The following is a 21,369-nucleotide window of genomic DNA, read 5'->3' on the forward strand; positions in this document are numbered from 1 at the left end:
CATCAGGCTCCTGCAGTAACAGGCTGCAAGCACATGTGCAAATTCTGATCATTTAACATTTATCTAACTGGGAAAATGCTGGCTAGATCATTTGATGTCCTATGCAAACAAACATGGCTTGGAAAGGAGAATATGGGAAATTCTGCAAGATCATTTCATAGGCTCTTATATATCTCTGTTACAGGATTGTGCCATTTGTAATAGGTGTCTCCTTCTTTGTATCTTCTCCATCAGCTGGATCTCTACCAGCTAAAAAGAGGGAATCTGCCTCGCATCAAGCTGTGGTGGCTCTTTGTACGTGAATCCCTCTGACCTTACAGGGAGGCTGAGTGTCCTTATGCTGTAAATACACCAGTTTCAGCTTTACCAGTTAGTCTGCAAGAGGTGTCCTAAGGATCCTAGTTTGTGTCTGCTGCAGTTTGCGTGCAGAGTCCAGAAGAAGGGGAATAGTCCCACGAACCAGCTGAATACACTGCTGGGATCTACCAGCAGATTCCTCTCCTGGGTTTGCAGGCAGAAAAACTTGTTCCAGCTTTTACTTCCACAAACTTTCTGCAGCCTTTCCTGCATACCTAGTCCTGCCAAACTGAGAGAGGGAAAAGCCCGGTAATTAAGAGGAGGGGGAATTAATGAAGTGAGCATTATTTTTGCACTGATGTATTAGTCATTACCTCAAAGCTACAGCACCTCTGATGAATGGCAGGGTCTTGTATTTCCAGTCAGATGTCATTAGAAGTAAGACCTCTGCATTTCAATCGGCTGTGACCCAGTTTAGCTGTGAACATTTACAGGGCTCCCGTCATACCCTGAACTGTCAGCACTTCTCAAGCACCATCAAAACACAGAATCCTGCTCCCTATCATTAGCTTCTGAGCAACCTCCTTCTGCAGAGAGGACGAAACTTCAGTGAGGGCAGGGGAAAGAAAAAACAAAAGAGTAAGATTGAACCAGTAATTCATTCTTGAATTAAAGTAGTGCAAAGAACTGAAGACATACACTGCAGTTATCACATAAAATTAAAAGCTTTTTAGTGTTTAAAATAGCATTTACACATAAGCAGCTATATATTAACTATACAGACACTTGGGTTTTAATACAATATCTACAAAAAAGAATTCAATTATGCAATAGACATTTAACAGGAACAGTGCAGTCCATGCTAGTAAGAGGTCACTCTTTGAGTAGAACCAATTCTAGAATAGGTGATAGTCTGGGTTTTCATTATTTAAAATCATGTAACTTTGTTCCTCTACTGTACATAAAATTCTTTACATGTATTTCTAATCACTGATTAGAATTAATAATTTTAAGTCAATCTTATTACAATCCAGTTAAATGCAAAACAAAAACAATTACATCAACTCATGAGCTGTCAAGTCTCACGATGGGACTGCCCATTTGAACAGAACAAAAATAATATCAAAAGTCAATGTCTGTGCATCATTGCTTGCCATCCAATATACCTTTGGATAAAGTGTCAAGGGGACTGTTACCTTTGAAAAGGAAATTTATTAACGGGAGGTAAAAGACAATAGCAGTGCTTTTAAGACTATTTGCCAAAAAACCCTTACTCCTCGGAGTTAATGCATCGGGTGGGTACATCGCCCCCACAGATACTACCTCCTTTGGACAGGAGACGTCATCCCAAACTATTTGCTCAAAGTTTTCTCCGATCTTCCAAACATACCTGGCAGTCCTTGCTAAAAGCCGCCGGCAGGTATGCGTGAACATTAAGCCCAGCTGCAGGGCACGGGCAGATGCTGAAGGTCTCATTTGCAGAATCAGAAAAATGTCAGCTATTTAAGGCTCCTGTCGGGAGGTTGTCTCAGTGCCCCGTGTAACAAACCCACTGCTTCTCAGTGTAGCTGGAAGGGCAGGCCATACATTCTAGAGCCCAGTCAGTGCCAGTTACTTGACAATTAAAATCAGAGAGAAATTTCAGGCCCTGATAAGAGAAAAAGACAGTTCCGTGGGACTGCAGCCTCCACAATTTCCTCCACCTGGCACAGTACTTCCTACTGCAAGTAGCTTCCTCGGCACCAGCAGCACTTCTTTCTGCACGTTGTACTGTACCCAGCAGGAGAAACTTGCACAGATCGGCCCCAGCCCCCCGCTATTACAAAGAGAAATGCACATGCAGCAAAAGCCAAGGGTGGGATTCGGGACATCTTCCGTCTTCATTCACTTGTGAAAATTAAGTGCTAGCAATGGTTCAGGCCCAACTTTCCATGAAGTCAAGCCAGCCCCTCTACTGTACGCTACGGGGGGACACACTTAAGATTTTTTTTTTAATTTTTTTTTTCCACGCAGTGGCCACTATGTATTGCACTGTTCACAACATGGTCATTTACATTCTCCTACCGCTCTGTCAATAGCAGGCTCTACGTGCTCTGCAGCATCAAGCAACTCGCAGACCTGGCAGTACGCTCGGAGCAATTCCTATTTGCCTGAAATGGATGCCTGGGCTCGGGTGAAGCTAACTCAGGCGGATTTAGCAGCCTCGTTTCCTCAGCAGACGAATGGTTCCCCACACCTATGTTCCGGACTGTCAGCCTCGTTCCAGAGTTACCCACAAACACAGAAGTAGTTAACACAGGCAGTTCAACAGCGCAGCCAAGACCAGCAAGACACAGAACAGTTTCTGCCAACAGCACAACAACAAGACAAAAAAAAAAAAAACAACACAGCGAGTGTGTAAACTGCAACTCTTGAAAAAACATGAGGAAATTAAACATGTTTCTTCCATGGGCAAAAGCTCAGCCCCCGGTTTTTATCCCTTTTGGAATTATCTTATCACAATGACAGTCTTTTCCTCTGGCCCTGCGAGTTCTGCCTTAAGACAAAGTGGGCCAGAAAAATCATAATATATAAGAGACCAGAAAAGTTAAAATTGATTTAAAAGTAGAACCACTAGTGATTGTCAGGAAAGTCACAGACTCCTTCGCAGTGTCTCCTGGAGACATAGCAGAAGTACAGATTTTTTTTTTTACCCTGATTTATTTCATTGCTTCCAATGTTGATCTTTCAAAATGGTTTTCTCCGTTTAGTTAGTGTCTTTGCTGTGTTGCTGGGAGGAGGAAAGGAAAGGAAAGGAAAGGAAAGGATTCTCTCGCACAGTCAAGCTTCAGGTAGTGCCATTCTTTTGAACAAGTCATCACCAAGTCTGCAATCTACACTAGCCCATCAGATAGATTATGAAGAAAGCACCACTGTCAGAAATGTTATACGGGTTTGGGGGAGATTTTTGGAAAGAAAGCAGTCCAAAAGCACTCAGGTAGTTCAGAAGCCCAGTAATTTGGGTACCTACTCTGAGTGACACAGCTTCCTAACTGCCTAGCTCCCTTTTGAAAGTGAGACTTGAGTCTCTGATTAGCACAGACATTTGTAAATGTTACTTGACTTCTGTATAAGGGATGTGTTTACACACAGAGCTGTCGTAAGAAAAGAAGTAGTGACAAAAAAATCTATCAGAATGAACAATATAAAAATGGCATTTGAAGAGCAATTTTTCAAGGTGACAAAGGAACATGAACTACATGTATTTAGTGAGAAAGCCACGTTCTCTTTTAACATTCATCTTGGGTAGTCACACTACCCATAAAGCATGGAACGTAACAAAAAGCTTCTTATCAGTGAAGAAAATGCTTATATACAGTAAAGACTGATTTTAAAGCACCTGTCCTAAAGCCTGCCAGAAACAGGTAGCTAACAAAGGATTTAACTGAGGCATGGCCCCATGGTCAAATGCCACTGAGTGACTGCAGATTAACACCCATTTCCCATTACATGAGCCCCCCTAAGTGAGTGTGGGTGTGCTCTTCCCATCTCCTCATTCAGATACTTTTTAAAAAGCTTCTTAAACATCAGAGAAGGTTCCTGAACACACTTACGAAGTGTCCATAGCCTAAGAGTGAAGAATGCACAGTCATGAAATCTTGGGGATACACAGCAGCAAAGTTAAAGCTCCCCAGCAGGAGTTTTAGCTCAGGTCCCACTCCGTGTCAGGTGTATGATGTACTCATTGTACCATTTACGAGCTGCTCTCCAAACACCCTCTGGCCTCTCTGCCGACAACTAGCCCCCAGCTTTGCTTAGAACATTTTCCTTTGTGCCACACTGCAGTTGGGATTTGGTATATCCGGGTTTCTATTTCAAAGCAGAGATTAAGTTGGGGAAAAAAGAGGAAGATACTGCTCAGAAATGAGGAATGGAAAAAGAGGTGATCGAGATGAACAGCCACGTCCCAGTGGGAGCCAGGATTTACCTCTGTCTCTGATAGAACGGGATAAATATCCCTTCAGTAGGGAATAGCTGCAGCTACACTAACAATTGCATAGCAGCAATCATCCTATTTCTGTGGGAACAACTTGTAAAACCAGTAAGCAAGTGCGCGTTATAACCAGAAAGAACAGACACATCTGTCAGCGGCGATGTGACAGAAATGCCCAGGAACAGACTGCAGCTACAAAGTCACTACCGTGATACCAAATGAAATAACACTACACGTTTTGCACGAGGAACACATAACAGCAGCAAGACTCCACCACTTCCTGGACAGGATAATACCTAAAGAAAAAAAACGAAGATCGATTTGTACTCCCTAATCAGTAGAAGAAGGTAGTCACAACTTTGCTTTCTGCTGGGAACTGGTTTGAGCCTGCTCCTTTCCAAGCACGTGTTGTCTGTACGCTCGCAGGTGCCACGGCTGCTGAGCTCGCTGGCTGATGCATCCAGGAAACAGCGTTACGAGGCAGTATCACAGATACCAGCCAACAATCTCTTTTTTTTTTTTCCTTGTAGGGCAAAAAGCAGAGGAAAATAAAAGTGCTACTATGCATTACTGGGAATCCAGGAGTTATGTGAAATAATAGTCCTTGAATCAGCCAAAAAGATACACTAATTGCACTGAAAGTAGGTGCCACAGTTACCAAAGCTCATTAAGATGTGAATATACACCAGCCAACCACAATCAAAAACAAGAGGGGAAGAAAGAAAAATAAAAGGATAAAAAAAAAAAAAAAAGATGCCATCAGTTTGCTGATATTTAGCAATCCCAGGAGGTTTTTTTTGTTCATCGTTTCTGTCTCTTTTTTTTTGTTGTTTTTTTTTGTTTGTTTGTTTTGTCGGTTTTTCTGCAACACACAATTGCAAACCAGGAAGGCGTGACATGCAAGACAGCCGAGTTTCTTCTGGTGAGCGTTCGGCAACGACCAGATTTCCCACCCGCACCCCAAAACAACCCACCCCGGCCCTCCCCCGAGCAGAGTCTGAAGGCACTTCCTCTCTCACATGATGTCGACGAAGAATTCACAAGGGTTGCCCATAGCCTTCTGGAAGGACTGCCGGCTCCCCGTCAGCTCCGGAGGCACGGAGCTCAGTTCTCTCACCGGGGGCCCTCCGGGGGGGCCGCTCGTCCCGTAGACTTTGGAGCCCAGCTTGGGGAGGTTGTAGAGGGGTGGCACTCCCGGAGGCCCGTACGAATGATGGCTGTGGTGGCTTCTCTCGCTGTGGGTGGCGGAGACGTGGCTCCGGTGGCTGAGCTGGCTGACGGGCCGCTCGCGACGCACGACGCTGGCGCCACCCCCGCTGCGGGCGGTGTGGTCAGACTCGCTGCCGCTGCCCGCCGACTTGCGGTCCTTCTCCCTGCCAAGAGCTCTCCTGCTGTTCTCGCTGTTGCTTCGGTTCGAGCCGCTGCTTTTGCTTCCTAAAGCCCGCGAGGCGGGGAGGAAAGGACAGAGAGAAAAGCAGAGTTAGCTCCGTTTCACTGCCCGCTCCAGCACCAGCTCCTCCCACAGCACCCAGGGATCCGGGTACGACCGCTGGAATGGCGACAATGCTGACACAACCAGGCCTGAACGTGCTGTCGGTGGCTCATGGCATTTCGCGGTGACAAATGGTGGAATGAAGCTGACGAGGTTGTGCCATGCACAGGGACACGGAGACACCTTCAGAGCTCGCACAGTGAAAGCAGCAGCTGGCTTACACCTAGGGGCTGAAGGCACCTGGCTCCACTGCCTCGCTCCCTGAGAGGGCAACAGCAAAAATGGAAAGAAGGAGCAGGCATTTGGGTTCTGACTCGCAAGCAAACAAAGTTCAAGCTAATTACGACTGTCTGCGCCTTTGCTATCTTCTATTGGCAGACATTTTTCTAAAGGAAACTCCTTTTGGCTTCTCCTGTATGGTCACACCGGGCAGATGCTCACTCAAGGCTAAATCACCTGAGGCCACCAGATGTCCTTTTGTTGGTCTCAGTAGACAGATCCTTCTAAACTCCATCACTACAGTGCTTTGTTGTTGGAGAGCTCTTCAAAACCAGTTATTTATGGAATGAATCAGTACCATGCAGGATATTCCCAGCAGAGGCCACTAAACCAACTCAGAAAACCAGAGGACTGCTGCTGGTACATAAGCTGAGTTCACTAAACTGTGGAACTGATTTTACGTGAAAGCTGAAGGTCATGCTCTGTTACCATCAGAGATAGGATAGATGGCAGGAGATGTTCCCAAGTTAAACATTCTGTTAAAAACAGAACAAAGAACCCTACATAATATCTCATTAAGTTTCTGCCCTTTGGAACCGAGTAATGACTTAAGCCAAAGCCCCTAGTGTAAGATTAAGTTTCTTGCCAGCAAGGATCCCCAGCCCGTGGAATACGGGACCAGCTTTTGACTCTGGATGAGACACCGAGTTGCTAGGGCCACTGAAACAGGAGAAGCAGAATGATTCAGAGCTGCTCCAACCTTGAACTACAGATGTTCACGACCTTCTGTCTGCCACAGCTGATGCTTAGGGCAGGCAAACAGAAAGAAGAGAGAAACCATCTCTACTACAACAGTCTGAGAACCAGCAGCACAGCTGTTATCTTCTGGTTATGCTAAGGTTCACTCTCTCCCTGACATGCCTTTTAAGCTTGTCACAGAAGAATCAAGAAATCCTTCTAGTCCTTGATTCTAAAGTCAGTCTAGCATCACCTTCTTGGCAGCTGGGGACTGGCCTGTCTTGGAGGGTGAACTTCAAAATGAATTTTAAAAATCTGCATTTGAGGTGCCTGGAAAAGCTGTGCTCAGCACTGCCCCAACACACTGCCATCAGCCTTCCTTCTGTTACTGCCAGATACAAATTCCAGCCATCGCTCCAGCCCCTAAACCAAGAGACTCAAGCTGCCTCAGACTTCATTTCATGGCAACAACCTGGAGCTTGACCAAATCCATCTTTACTACTTCTTCCATCTCTTCAGACTGTAACCTGATGATCTCTCACTATCCTTCCACACAGTGAGCTCCTACCTGACCAGGGATGTGACCTTGTCCTAAACACTGTGGTGACAGCAGTAACCTTTTGCAGAGGAGCCGGTCCTCACATGAGTGCTGTTCCAGCAGCAAGCCTGCCTGTGACTTTCTAAATACCCTAAGCTCTGGGTACCACCAGCAGAGTCAGATGAAATAAGCAGCAACCTAAATTAGAACAGAACCTTGAACACTTTGCTAGATCTTCCTCCCCAGCTTCCCAAAACACCTCGTTCTATCCCTTGACCCAAATCTTCATCTTTTGTCTGGAATTATCAGCAAAGGCACTGCATTTATCTCAGAAACGTGGCATTTTCTGGGCTCTGGAGCAGCACCCTCATTCACCAGGTGAATTCAGCACATAACAGAGAGAACACGTGAAACCCAATTCTAACTCTACACTGAGAGTGACCAGTGCGATCTTGTGTCCCAAAGCTCTTTGTACCTGCCTGAAACATCTGGACAATGCTCAAATGTCTTTGAGTAAACCCGCACTGGAAGGACACTGGCAGATATGTCCAATCCAGACTGATTACATCAGACTAATAAATTAGGAGCTAGGCTTCATTTATTTTTATGAAGGGCAGTGAAGAGACCGGTGATGGGATTTTCCCATTTCAGCTGACAGCGAGCTATCTGATGCCATTCTCTCTGTGGCTGCTGCAGCACAGTCACACAGGGGGCAGGCAGCTTGATATGCTAATGTCACACTACTGGGCTACTGTGCATCGAGACAGGCTGAGCGTCCAAGACAATTCAAAAGAAAAGAAAAGAAAAAAACACAGCTAAACATTTGGGTCACAAGAGTCTAAATGGTCATGCTGTGAAGTCATTATTATCATGGAGGCGTTTGAAGCTTACCAATCCCCTAGAGTCAGCCATTCCTCTATGAATCCTTCAGTCTAATGCTTGCTCAGAACAAAACAAGGGAATAACGGTTACAAAACAAGAAACAACACAGCAGTGTAGTTTCCAAATGAAGAACAGGGAAAGAGTTGGAACTCTTCAAAGTGAAACACTCTTGCTGCCTTTTGTAAGGCTCTCTGCCAGTAACACGTGCTGCATGGATAAAATACCGTACCTTTCCTATTCCCGGGGCAGAGATCTAATGGCCTGCTACCCACAGAACCAGCTGCCAAAATAAAACAAATGCCCACATTCTTTCCAGCACAATCAGCTTGCAGTTCTAAAATCTCTGGATACCACTGCGAGCACCCTCACAGACACTTATTTTGAGATAAGGTGAGAAGCCGTAGTGTTAAAATCTGATGAGCGAGTTCCTGTTCTGAAATCCTTCCGTGCAATTTTGCAAAATCTAACTGGCTGTGATAAACAGGATGAAGATGCATCCAAGTTTACTGTTTTTTTATCATAAAAATGCAGGGAATCCTCACCTTTTCTTTACTGGCAGCATTTCCAAAAGCAAAATTCACTTTGGAAGTGATTAAAAAAGCACAAAAGCAGAAGAAAGCAGTAGGGCCTTGTCTGTACAGCCATAAAATACATAATTTTTACTTACTAAGGTTTAAAAATGAATGACAAAACGAGCCTACAGCAGGAAAGGAGGAGGTCAGGTTTTTAATCCATGCAGTATTATCTTTTTTTCCCCTATCATGTATTCTAAAATAGACTCTCCTCCCTGTGAGCAGTGTTTCAGCCCTGTAAACCTGCTGGCTGGCCACCTGACACTTGTCTCACACAAGCAAAAGAAATGATTATACTGAGCTTTAACAAAAAGCCAAGAGCACTACGGTTCTAATCCCTGTTCCATCCGCAACCCAGTGGCCTAATTTCTAGCGATACCAAGCAGCTGCAGCCCCCACTGCTGGTAGTGGCTCCAACCTCTAAATAGGGTCAAAACTTGTATTTTTTGTTTTAATTTAACAGGGTGGACAATTGAGTCCTTAAGGTTGGTTGCTCCCAGTTGGCACTTTGCATGGGGTCCAGAACTACAGCACAACTACAAAGAGGATGCAGCACTGACTCACTTAAAACACAGCTGGCAGCTTGAATACAGAGCTGAAAGGCTAACCCACCCCACCACACACACAAACGCTTTCGATTAAGTGCAGTCACACCAAATCCATGCAAGTAGCGCACAGAACCACAAGACTGGAACACAAAGGATACTAAGGAAGTCAAGCAAATGGTCAGGGATAATGGCAGCCGCAGAAATATACACCCGATTAACCAGCTTACCTTCACTTTGCTGGCTCCCTGCACTGCCACTACCATAGCTAAAGCCTGGGTCTTGGTATGCTGGTGGGAAACACGGAGGGGGCAGAGGATACTGATACGGGTATCCTTGGCCTAACGGCCAGGGAGCAGCAGGATGTGGAAGTGGAGCGAGGGTATCTTGATCCGAGGCTCCGCTGGAACCATTGTTGAGGTTCAGTGCAGCCATATCTGGAGAAAAAAAAACAAAACAAAACAGAAGGTGAAAGCTGTGCTCCTCCCTAGCAGCTGATTCCTGAATGTTACTAATGGCTTACACAGCACTTAGGGTGCCTACAAGGGGCTCAGTCTCCAGAGCTCACTCACGATATCACACATGGTAGGAACGGACATTAATATTCACCACTGAGCACCAAGGTACCTTTGTAGCATTTCTGTAAGTCAGGGAGGAATGATCCCTGCTTTACAGATCAGAAACTGAGTGTGACTGACAAGCAGGAGGCTGGCATCACCAGAAATAAAGCCAGCTTCCTTCAGCCCCAGTGCAACGTGCTATTCGATGAGTCCATCATTTTTCAAATGGCCTAACTGCTGGCCTAGCAGGAAATGTCAACCACTTGTCATGCAGCTTCTGAATAATGGCTTGTTCTGAAACATTCACTTGTGAGATCCTGTAGGACTCCTCTGTGCACCCTGAGAGCACAGAAGAGACAACACACCCGCAGCTTTGCCCTTCACAGATGGTGAACTTACTGCCACAGAGGTCTCCAAAGACATAATAGCACTGCTCCGAGAAGGTGATTTTGTTCACAGTGTGCCTGAGGTAGCCGTGTTTTAACATGCTGCTGGCATATTTTCTAGCCTCCCGTCGGTCTTTGAAGCCTTCCACATGCGTGTAAAGCCAGTCAACCACATCTGCTCCTAAAATGAGAGAAAGGCAGAGGAGACCCAGGAACATCCAAAACCAAGTTAATCTTTATTGAATTGTAACTGTCACATTACCTAATTCACTCATAAGCAGGATTAAAATCCAGATCATAACAGGATTTAAAAAAAAAAAAAAAGTTATATAGTTTCTGCATCTGACTTCTAAAAAGCCTTTTTTTTTTTTTTTTTTTGCTTACCTATCACTGCGTTGGAGATGGTAATTTTTAACCACATCCTGTCCCGGATTTCAAGGCCTGAGTCTGGTAGCTGCATAACCTTGACAATAGTAGCCATGTCACTCTTCACAGTTAAGGGAGATTCTTCTAATTCTAGAAGCAAAAAGGTTACACGCTTCTTTGAAATGAACGGTTTGAAAAGAACTTCTCAGTTCCCAACCTGGATGCAACATTTCAAGATACAGCTTCACCAACAGATGCAAAAACACAAAGGTTCCCAAATGCACCCCTATCAATGGCATAAATTACAGCTTTTACCAGTGTTTCAGAGACTGAATTGTCAGGAATGATGCCCTTCTGCATGGAGAAAGATGATGACCATGTCTTCAGCATGGATATCAGCCTCCACTTGTCTTTTTAAGGTCTGGACATCAGCGCAATTGGGGAGGATTGACATTAAAAAAGAAAGCTTCCATCATCAAGATAAGGCTAGAGGTTTCTTTAAAAAATAAATAAATAAAACTTTCCAGGATTCTGATGATGGCAGCCTTGTGATCTACAAAGTCCCTTAGCCCAGCAGAAGCATTACTTTGCCCTGCATTTTTTTGGAACAACACTTAAAAATAAATAAATAAAATGCTGCTCCCCAGTGCCTCAGCAGCTGTCACAGCTCCATTCGTATTTCACACATTCTTATGGGCAGAGCTGACTTACCAGAGGCTTCATAATTTCCTGAGCAATTTTTATACTAAAACTAGACTTGAGAGTCTAGTTGCTTTAGAAGCTCCTTTCTACCATACATGGAGACAAACTGGCATCTAATAATGAAAGCTCAGGGGAGTGAATCTGGCTCTAAGAGTTTACCAGCCTTGTGCTAAACATGTGGAATTCAATCACCCTTTCTATACACAGTAAGATATCCTGTTATCACTGGATACAGCACTCAGCCCACCTTCCTGCTCCCATCTTCTCGGTCCTAGCAAATTCATATCCAGCTTTTGTGCTCTGTGTTTGCAGTTCAAACCCTCCAACAGGACTCCAGAGCCCTTCTTCCCTCCCTTCTCCCAGCTCCCCGTATCACCCACCTTTCAAAAGCACAAGGGAACCAAGTTTGCTCTTTTCCAGCAAGTCAAAATATTGATAACAAGTACAAGCATGAAACAATGAAAACTGAAAATGCTTCCTTCAGTGCGTGCACTGCTAATATGCATGAAAATACCCCATGCCATCCATGCATGCAGTTTCAATACTTATCAAGTGAACAAACACTAACATTTTGCTTTTGCTTTAAGTTAGTTTGGTTAGTGGCAAAAAGCAACATGTTCATTTGGAAAAAAAAAATCAATATTCAATCAATATTCAAGTATGTGGGGAGCAATAGATCTTTTTTTTTTCTTGAAAACCTGTGAACTGCATACAAACAACATTAGCCAAATACTCATCAATATTTTCTAGCCTGCTAGCTGCTGTCCAAATGTGAAAATTTCTTGGATGCATCTAAAAATGTACCCACTTTGGTCTGAACTTTGTCAGTCAACTGTGGGCCTGGCTACCTGTACAGGTAAGTGAAAATCAGAGGAACAGCACAGACTCCTTCCAGGGGGGCCAGATCTACTACAGAACTCTCTCTCAGGGCTTTGGTTACTGATTTGAAGGGGCATCTTTTCCCATTGGTAGATCCTGTTAAGAAAAGAGGTGTATGCTCCAGGAAAATGCAGTCCTACCATGTGCAGCAGCACCCCTGGTTTGTATCCTTATTCAAGTGGGGACTTCCCACTTTGGGCACACATCTGCCCAAACCAAAAGGCCCCAGGAAATTCACAGCACCTTGGGCTGAACACCATTAAGCAGAAATAGTTTAAGGGATTTGGGGCTGTGGCTTCAAAGTCCATGCAAGAGAAACAGAACACTTCCCAACAACGTCAGTGGGCTTCATTCAAAACAGCAGGACTTTCAAAGAACGCTGCAGCACTTGAAGTTAATCTCCTGGAAAGGAACAGCACTTCTTTGCAGGAACGGATCCTGCAGTAGCAGAACTGGGGCTGGAAAGTTCTATCTTTAGCAGAGCAAACAAGGACCAGGGCTTGCCCTGAGCAGCGTACCAAGTCCAACACTCACAAACCACTGTGAGACAACATTCTCCTGCATCAGCCAGAACACTGCTGGAGAACAAGATGCTTCTTAAGGCAATAATTACTGTGAAAAAACTCAGTCTGCCTTGGCTCGGATATCCCTGTTTTCGAAGGAATATGCCTGAGAAAAGAGTTAACAGAGTAATTCCTGCTGTGTGGTGGTGATTTGTATGGCCCCAAAATCTTGGATACTTTAATGACTAGCACTGACGTGATGGTGGCTGTGCAAATGCTTCAGATATCGGAATTTCACTTTTGATCCAGAGGACAGAGAACAAAGGAATGCTAATCAGAAGAAAAGCGGAGTTATTCAATCCATTTAGAATTACCCAGTCCTGGCCTTGCTGTATAAACAGAGTAAAACAGCAGGCATTCACAGGACTTAAAACAAGGAAACAGCTTTGTCTAAGACAATTCCATTAATTCACTGCTTCCACTTCTACAGCCAGATTCTGTAGAACAGACACTAAATTCGCTTCTAATACCAGTGACTCTAGCCTCAGAGGAACTGAAATAGAGGATCTTGGACTAAAACTTGAGAAGTGAGAAAGCCCCATCATGCACAAGGCTCTCCGAGATGTAAATGCACAGCCTCTTTCTCTCTCTCTTTCTCTCTTCCTCTCTTCTTCCCCAGCTTTGTTTTTCCTGGCAAGGAGGTTCTGGGGACAGGTGCTCCCTGTACTTAGGGCCCTGAGGTGTTGCCTGCTGTGCTCAGAGGGGTTCACAGGACTGAACTGAGGCCAGCAGTGTTAGACAGGTCACAATAAAGCTCAGGGGTACTCCCCGATTTCTTGCATTCGGGAAAGTCACTGACATAGAAATGAGAAGCTGTCTCCAGAAACATGGTTCTGCTCCCAAATAACCTTTATTTTAGAAGTATGATTGAGAGGGTGTCTACATTCCATACTTCCCAATCCCATTACTATATATACCAAGGCACACGATACAGGAATATTTCAAGAGGAATGTAAATAGAGTAACAGGCTCTTGTTTGACAGCAGTCAGTAGATACATTTGATTCCAGCAATCTTTAGTACCTGTAAGGCTGAAAACACATCTCAAGATAAAGCAGTCATCATCTACGTGGTTCACTTGCTTTCTACTGCAGATGTATTTTCCCTCCAGTGGTGCTGCCTACTGCCTGAAGAGGAACTGAGGAACTGCTACTACACCTACAGAAAGGATAACCCCCTTTTCAGTTCATGGTGAGGCATAATCCCAAGAACAATCCACTTGTAAAATAACAGAGAGAGTAAGAGAAAAAGAGGCAGACACCTATGTACTCGGTTAGGACTTAACTGGGGCTTGCAAATGCAACTTTCATGCTTCAGCCATGCCTTTGTCCAGGAAAGGTTCTGTCCCTAATCATCCATACCACACTGGTCTTTAAAGTATTCAAAGGGTTGTTGTTTTTCGTTTGGTTTGGTTTGGTTTTTGTTCTTTTTAATGATACCCTCCCTTTCTCTCTGGCAAAAATCTTACCAACTGAAAAAATCAGTCTTCCTGGTTTAGACTCCAGATCTGGCAAACACTCAACTATCCCTTCCTTGATAAACACACAACTATTTAGATGGCTTTCAGTGAACGCATACTGAATGAGCTTTATTCCACAAATGAGACAATCTCCTGGGAAGTTTAAGGCCACTTCAAGTTTTGCATGTATATATAAACAAAACAAAAATTTCCTTGCTAGAGATGAAAAATCTGATAGAAAGGCTGCATCTCTAGATAAACTCTTCCATATTAATATTACAGGAAACAAACACATATTATTGAGATATAAAGTGCCTCAGTGCTTTCCTGTCAAGTAACAAAGCTTAAAAGCTGTTTTAAGTACGAACACTTAACACATACACTTATATATGAACTAGGATTTCAGTGGACAGTTTTCTCAGGGATGTGTGATCCTCATCTATTTGCCTTGCCTTGGTGCCATGCATTTCAAACCAAATGCTACCTTTTATCCCACATTCATATCAGAAAGCAAAGGAAAAGTAAAAGAAAGGAAGAGTTTATATTCTTTAAACAGGAGTTTCCAAGATAAGGAGTCATGACAACTTGTTGGTTACATGGGTATGACTATTTTGGAGGCTGCCACAGATAGACAAACCAGGAGAGAAGGCTGAACTCTAACCTTAATTTCACATGGGACATTTGCTTTTTCTCTGTTCATTAAATCCTAAAAGTATAAAAGCATAAAAGAAGGCTATGCAAACATCACTTAAGACTTCCTAAATGATACACTAACATCGTTATCCAGTGACATTCATCTGAAGCGAATGATTTCAATTTCTAAAAAAGCAGCCCAATGCAAGGAGGAAGCCCATTCCTCTGACAGGGTAAAGTTGGAGGCCTGACTTGTAACATTAAAAGGGACCAGAAGCCACCTTGCCCTGCATGTAAACCCTGGCAAAACACCACTGCATTAACTTCTGACCTTTCGAAAAAGGCTTTATGCTCCCCTTAGGAATTACAAATGTAAAAAAAAAAAAGCATTCAAGAGTTCTGTGACGGCTGTCGTTTTCATCGTGCTCGTGGCTGGGGTCGTTTTTGCACACAGCTCTGCACTGCTGGCCCCGAGCAGAAGACGCCTGCCCTGTGCTGGCCGCAGTGTGACTTACTTTCCGAATCGGGAATTGAGCTTGTTAGTGAGGAGCTGGTAGATGTGGTGATGCTCATGGAGGGGCTCATACCGTAACGGGGGTACGCTCCCGTCATGGCTGTGGTATGAGAGATCCACGCTGCAGGGTCAATTGGCCTCACTGGTTCAGCTGCAAAACAGGGGAAAAAAGGCAAATTGAATCAGATTTGCACTAAGCAGCACAATCCTAGTAAGAGCAAATGCATTTTGAGAGCCCAAGTCCTTGCCATTCAGTTCTCACAACAGAGACAGCCCCAGCTGAAGGGAACAGAAAACATCTTGACAGCAGTGGAAGTTTCATCTAGGAATTGCTGCACCAGCCTCCCAGGACACAACCACGCCATGCTCCTGCAACTGCTGTATTTTTACATGCAGGAAATATTTTTACTTGTAGGAAAGAAGCTATCAGTCCACTCATAATATTTCACTGTTATTCTGCACGGTGAGAGATTCTCATTTTGCTATGATGTGAAACACTACCAAGTGTTCTGCCCCAGCAGACAAGAAGGTCTCTGCCTACTTCTAAGAGCTTTGGACCCAAAATAACCACTCAGAGAATTTTCTGTTGTAAGTGAAATAGAATGGTAACTTCAGAGCTCTGTTTGTACAGAAATAAGGCATCATGGAATTCCTCTCTCAGTGTTTTCAGGAGCCATAATGAAATTTGCCAGGGCTAGAATAATCTTGCAAAATAAATAGAAAAGAGCATTCAAAGAGACTGGAATCAGAGAGGAATGAAAATTACACCCAGACCTTAAGAACATCCACAAAGCAAGACATTTTTAAAGCTGGGAACAGAACTGAATTTTCCCCTTATCCTGGATTACTTTTCTTCTAAATTACAGTAGCTGTTGTTCCATTGCCTTGTAAGATAATTCTTAAAACCAGAAATGATAAACAAGAGCTCTGCTTATGGCGAGTATTTCCTCAACATATGCCACACGTTAATGCAACCAGTTTAGCTTATTTGCCTTGGGTCACAATGGGTATATCTTCAATAAACAAAGGGCCAAGTGATATACAAGCTCGCCCTGTAGCAAATCTGAAATATGTGATTTGTGGGTTTTTCTTTTGTTGATGCTGGTTTTCCTGAAGACTTCACCAAGGGAGTTCCTGTAGTCTGCAGGAGTCTGTTGTACTCTTTCAATAGATTATGCTATCCACAGCATCTCAGGAGTGGTAACAAGCTGGCTTCAGGATCTTGAGCACAGCACTCACCAGCAGGAGGCAGCTGTGTTTGTCACATGAGCACAGATCTTTTGTAACTCCTGAACTATTTATTAAATCAGAACTTTCCAATTAGATAATTTTCAAGAGTGTTTATGCATATTAGACAATGTTGTTTGCCTCAAATTTTGAAAATACTCCATTTATATTCTTTCTTACAAGTGCATGCATGACAAAATGAGGCTTTTTAACACCTATTTTTCCTCTAAAACTTCTATCAATAAAAAGGTTAAGTTCAGACGGATACAGACACCAGAAGTTTAAGAGCTTGACCCAAAGCCACATGAATCAAAACAAAAACTCCCATGTATTCAGTGGCCACAGCAGTCTCAGAAAGCGTATCTTAAACCTCTGCTTCCTAACACAAAAAGCAACCAAACAACACATCCAAACTTCAAATTAGAAGCAAGGAACTTGTAGGAAAAGGAAATCAGATGCTAAAATTGCTGCAAAATGTTCTAGAGCTTCCTGGCTCCACAGGAACTCAGCACGGAGCATAAATACGTACTCACCCCTGGGGATGGTGAAATAACTCCTGGGAGTAGGGTCCCAACATTTGGCTACCGTTAGGCTGATAGGTCTAGGAATAGAGAAAACAGGTAGGGGTGACTCTCAACTCTCCCAAAGAAGTTGTGACTACCACAGTGAATTCTCTCAAACAAACTTAGTCCCATCAGAGAGTTGTCAGGTACATTCTGAGAAGGCTTTTGAGATGCTTGTCAAAGGATTGTCAGCACAGACCAGTATCAGATCAGTTTCTGTTTTTCCATGTATCATGAACGCTACGGGTGAAATCTGTCAAATGATCAGCTCCTGAGACATTAAAACTCTCATCATATAAACAAATGGTGCTACTGAAACCAGACAACTCCCAGTTTGTGTTGGTTTTGGCTGGCACATTGAAACCAGTTTCATCTACCCATCACTTACACTGAGAAGTTCAGAGCTGAAATCAGCAGTCACATTGGCTGCTTATTCAGATCAAAACATTGATTTGTGAGGTTTGCCCAACACCAATAACTGTGTACGGAGTATAAGTAGCGAGAGATTTTGTAATATGCTCACCCTGGCTTGGAGACTATTTCCCGTAAAACCCGTACTGCATCGTCATTGCTCATGTTCTCAAAATTGACATCATTCACCTGAAAGGTTGCAAAAAGCAGAGGTCAGGCTTAGCAACAGGAACCCTAAAGACATGCTAGTTATTTGTTTCCAAATTTATTTGCCTTCTAACTGTTTCCATTCTCTTGAGCAGGTGCTTCTCAGCAGAATCATCTGCTTCTCAGATGTTGCTTCTCAGAGAACATCAACTATCCAACAGGGTTCGCTAAGATTTATACATTTAAGTGGGAACAGTCTTTGCGACACATTTCTCTGAGCATGGATGAATTCTGGTTAACTAAACCCATGGTGGGATGACAGAGCTGAAGCCACCAACGTACAAGAGAGCAGCACATATTTCTGGACACAGACCAACCTGCAGAAGCATGTCTCCTGGTTCAATTCGGCCGTCTGCTGCCACAGCCCCTCCTTTCATAATAGAGCCAATGTATATGCCACCATCACCCCGGTCATTGCTTTGTCCTACAATGCTGATTCCCAGGAAGTTATACTTTTCTATACAGGCAAAAAGGGGAGGATGGGGGGAAGAAAAGCAAACAAGGTGACTGAAACGATAGTGAAGAGCTAACACCAGGTTACTTCAGTCCTGAAAAATCAGTTCATTGCTTTCTCTCAACACAACAGCTGGGCTGCATTTGATTTACAATACCTCAGTTTGCCCTACTGGGATAATTCTGCCTGGCATGTTCAGGGGAAGGTTGCTAAACCCATCATTTTTTCTTGCATGTTCAGGGAAAAGGTGCTAAACCCATCATTTTTTCTTACAAGACAAAAAGTGAAAAGTTACATTCAAAAAATTAGCAAGAGAAGCAACATTGAAAAGATGTGTCTACACCTAGGAATTAGGTAGCTGATCAGCATCAGGCAATGTTTTTCCACACCTCAGAGAGGAAGGAAAAATTTGGTGCTACTGAAGGGTGCTGAACTGACAGTCCTGCACTTTTCTACCTGGCTAAACAACAAAACTTGTGAGCTGCAGAAATGCAAACCTTCAGTGTTAGGAGCAAGAACAGAAGGGCGATATCTGACCCCTTACCATTCCTAGAAATAAAAGCAGAACTCCAAATCCTGGGTCCGCATTTCCAGCTCCTTTCCTGGGCTTTTTGGGAAGAAAACTGATCTGCTTGTGCAAACAGCTCCCAATTATCCAGTACGGGACTAGGAACTCAGGCACAGTCAACAGTCAGCAACTCCCAGCTGCCATTCCCTTTAGTTCAGCTGGAGTTCTTTCAAATCAAGGAACTTTCTATGTGCTCCAAAGGCTACTACACCATGACAAAATATATCAGTATCACTTGAAATTTATCATAAAAAAACACTGCTCATCCTCTTACCCATGTTGAGTGTGACAGTGATGATATTTAGGGACATGGTAGAATCAGTGATGCTGCTGAACGAGGATGACTGCAAAATATAACAGAAAATTCTCAAGGTTTTAAATGGCTCAAAATAAGGCAATAAAAGTAACTACTGAGGACTAATTCATCGGGAACTGATTAATAGGTTTCCATATGGAAGGCACCCAGAAACCTCTATGTATTCCTCAAAATTATTCTTCATTTAGAATCTGGAAGGAAAAAAAATCTGAACACAATCCACACTTTCTGCAAAGGGTTCTCTACAAAACACAGGACACAAGTTCCTAGACTGAGGTTCCTCAGCTGAAATTCACGCTGAATCATTTCTGCATCCTGACTACACGACTGACAGGCAGACATTCAAACATTAAGTGCCCGCTGTAGTGTGAATTATTACGTCCACGGGCTCCTCCCTAAAGAGTGAGCAACACATGATCCTTCAGAGTGAGCAAGACAAATACCTGCTCCCCCCAAGAAAATACAAATGTGCTTATCTTGTTTTCTACCACACTTTTTCCTTATTACTACTCCAGTTCTAGCGATAAAATACATACTCGTTCTCTAATCTGTGAAGACTGCTATTTACAGGAGAATGAAACAACTACTTTAAGAACTATGTCGTGTGGATCACCCTTGTCCTGTTATCAGGGGACTAGCACAGGAAAGGACAGGAGAAAAGATTTGGCATTTCCCATAAACTTGGGTTTCTCCTTTCAGCAGGGTGCCAGGCTCAGCACTTTGTGCATCAGCCTAGGACAGGACCGCAGACACCTTTACATTAACCCCTCGCCCACACCAGCCAGAAGCAGAAGGAAGTTGCCCTGCAGAGGATGGGCTTGGAAGAGACAATGAGCAACGTGACCACACCGCAGTAGAAGGAGGAAGGGGGAGGAGAAAAAGACTTTGAACCTAGCGCTGCAGAATTTCAAACCTTAGCGATTTAGTCCAGGGCAGACTGGAGCCAAAGCGATTCTTTCCAGTGCCTTCAACGGGGCACAGCTCTGTTCTGAATCCCTTCCTAATTCACACTCTGCACTCAAAATCCTGCTTCACCTTCTTGGGAAATGATGATGCCAGCCTTACCCTGTCAATCTGCCGCATCCTTTGTTTCCTCCTCCTGCGTTTATGCTTCCGTATGAGCCGCGACGAAGTGCTTTGCTCAGTGGAGCTACTCAACCTGAGGGAAATTCAGAGCAAATGTCAACTCTGTAAGGCTGAGCCATTTGCGATCCTCTGCCCCCTGCCAAAACCAGGCAGATTCCCACAAACACAGAAGAGATTAATAATTGAGACACCGACAGCTAGCTTACAAGGCACTGCTCTGCTTGCTGCTCAATTGCTGCTCAATCCCAGCATGTGCTGTACCTTAGCCTCTTCCTAGGAGCACAGAGAAGTTACCAGCTATCTAAACATGGATTAGGGAGTGTAATTTACCAGCTTTCTTCCTTCTGGCAGCAAGACTGAATGCAACGGGCATAAATCACCCTGATTTGACCACCCAAAGGACAGCGGTGGCCATCTTCTGCTACTTTAGTGGTGGTCCTGACTCCATGTCCTTCGTGTCTTTTTATCCCCCCAAGGTTTTTCAGATGTGTAGAGCCTAAATGGATCACATCCTACACATATATCCTTAAGCTCTCTCTCCCTGTGAGTTCGGCAAGTTAATTATTCTCATTTTATAGATAGTCGACTGAGGCACAGAACGAGATAAATGGATTTGCCCAAATTAATTTCAGAAGCCTGGAACAAAGCCTAGCTTTCAGAGGTGCACCACCACAGATCCCTCTCTCCCCTGTTTATTGTGTTAAGAATGGCAGAAGAGACAAAGTAATGCTCCACCACGAACCAAGATTAAAAAAATCCAACCCTACACAACGTAAGTAATTGAACTGGCACTGGCACAAAGAAAACAGTGCCAGTCTTTTTCCCCCTTTCCACGTCCCTGTCTTCAAAGCCCTAGCTGCATGCAGGAATGCTGCAGCACCCCAAGCAAAACCCGATAGCAGCAACCTCACAAAGGAGCTTGCTGTCTTGAGACGACAACCCCAACACACTGGGAAACCCAGCCTGCATGAAGTAGGTATGTTTTAGTCAAACATGCTCAGCTGAGTGTTACAGGCTGCTTGGAGGGCGTGAATATCTTGACATTCCCTTTGAGTTCACAAAAGTATTTCAGGCATGCTAACCTCACACTCCTTTTTCCCCTCCCAGCAAGGCAAAATAATGTAAGGAGCCAAGAGGTGGGATTTTCAAAAGAGATCAAAGATTTGGTAATTCTCCATCCATGGAAACAGCTCACAGCACCTGGTTTCTAAGACCTACCC

At 44.0% G+C, this 21,369-nt stretch overlaps 1 protein-coding gene across 2 annotated transcripts in view; it reads right to left on the reverse strand.

Annotated features, from left to right (window-relative positions):
* Window positions 1–956: 956 nt before the first annotated feature.
* DVL1 (dishevelled segment polarity protein 1) overlaps window positions 957–21,369 on the reverse strand; it is a 76,117-nt gene continuing 55,704 nt past the window's right edge. The window contains exons 6-15 of one of the 2 annotated variants that reach the window (XM_082776920.1): window positions 20,129–20,222; window positions 19,022–19,091; window positions 18,043–18,182; window positions 17,631–17,707; window positions 17,078–17,145; window positions 15,391–15,468; window positions 10,587–10,718; window positions 10,216–10,383; window positions 9,487–9,693; window positions 957–5,704 (exon numbers count right to left, since the gene is read on the reverse strand). In XM_082776920.1, coding sequence (XP_082633046.1) covers window positions 5,286–5,704; window positions 9,487–9,693; window positions 10,216–10,383; window positions 10,587–10,718; window positions 15,391–15,468; window positions 17,078–17,145; window positions 17,631–17,707; window positions 18,043–18,182; window positions 19,022–19,091; window positions 20,129–20,222 — 1,453 coding nt within the window. In that variant the 3' untranslated portion in view covers window positions 957–5,285. Of the gene's footprint in view, window positions 5,705–9,486; window positions 9,694–10,215; window positions 10,384–10,586; window positions 10,719–15,318; window positions 15,469–17,077; window positions 17,146–17,630; window positions 17,708–18,042; window positions 18,183–19,021; window positions 19,092–20,128; window positions 20,223–21,369 lie in introns of both variants that reach the window. The other variant, XM_082776919.1, reaches the window with a different exon arrangement.

The sequence above is a fragment of the Aythya marila genome (assembly GCF_965140915.1).
Source record: "Aythya marila genome assembly, chromosome: 21".
Lineage (NCBI taxonomy): Eukaryota > Metazoa > Chordata > Aves > Anseriformes > Anatidae > Aythya > Aythya marila.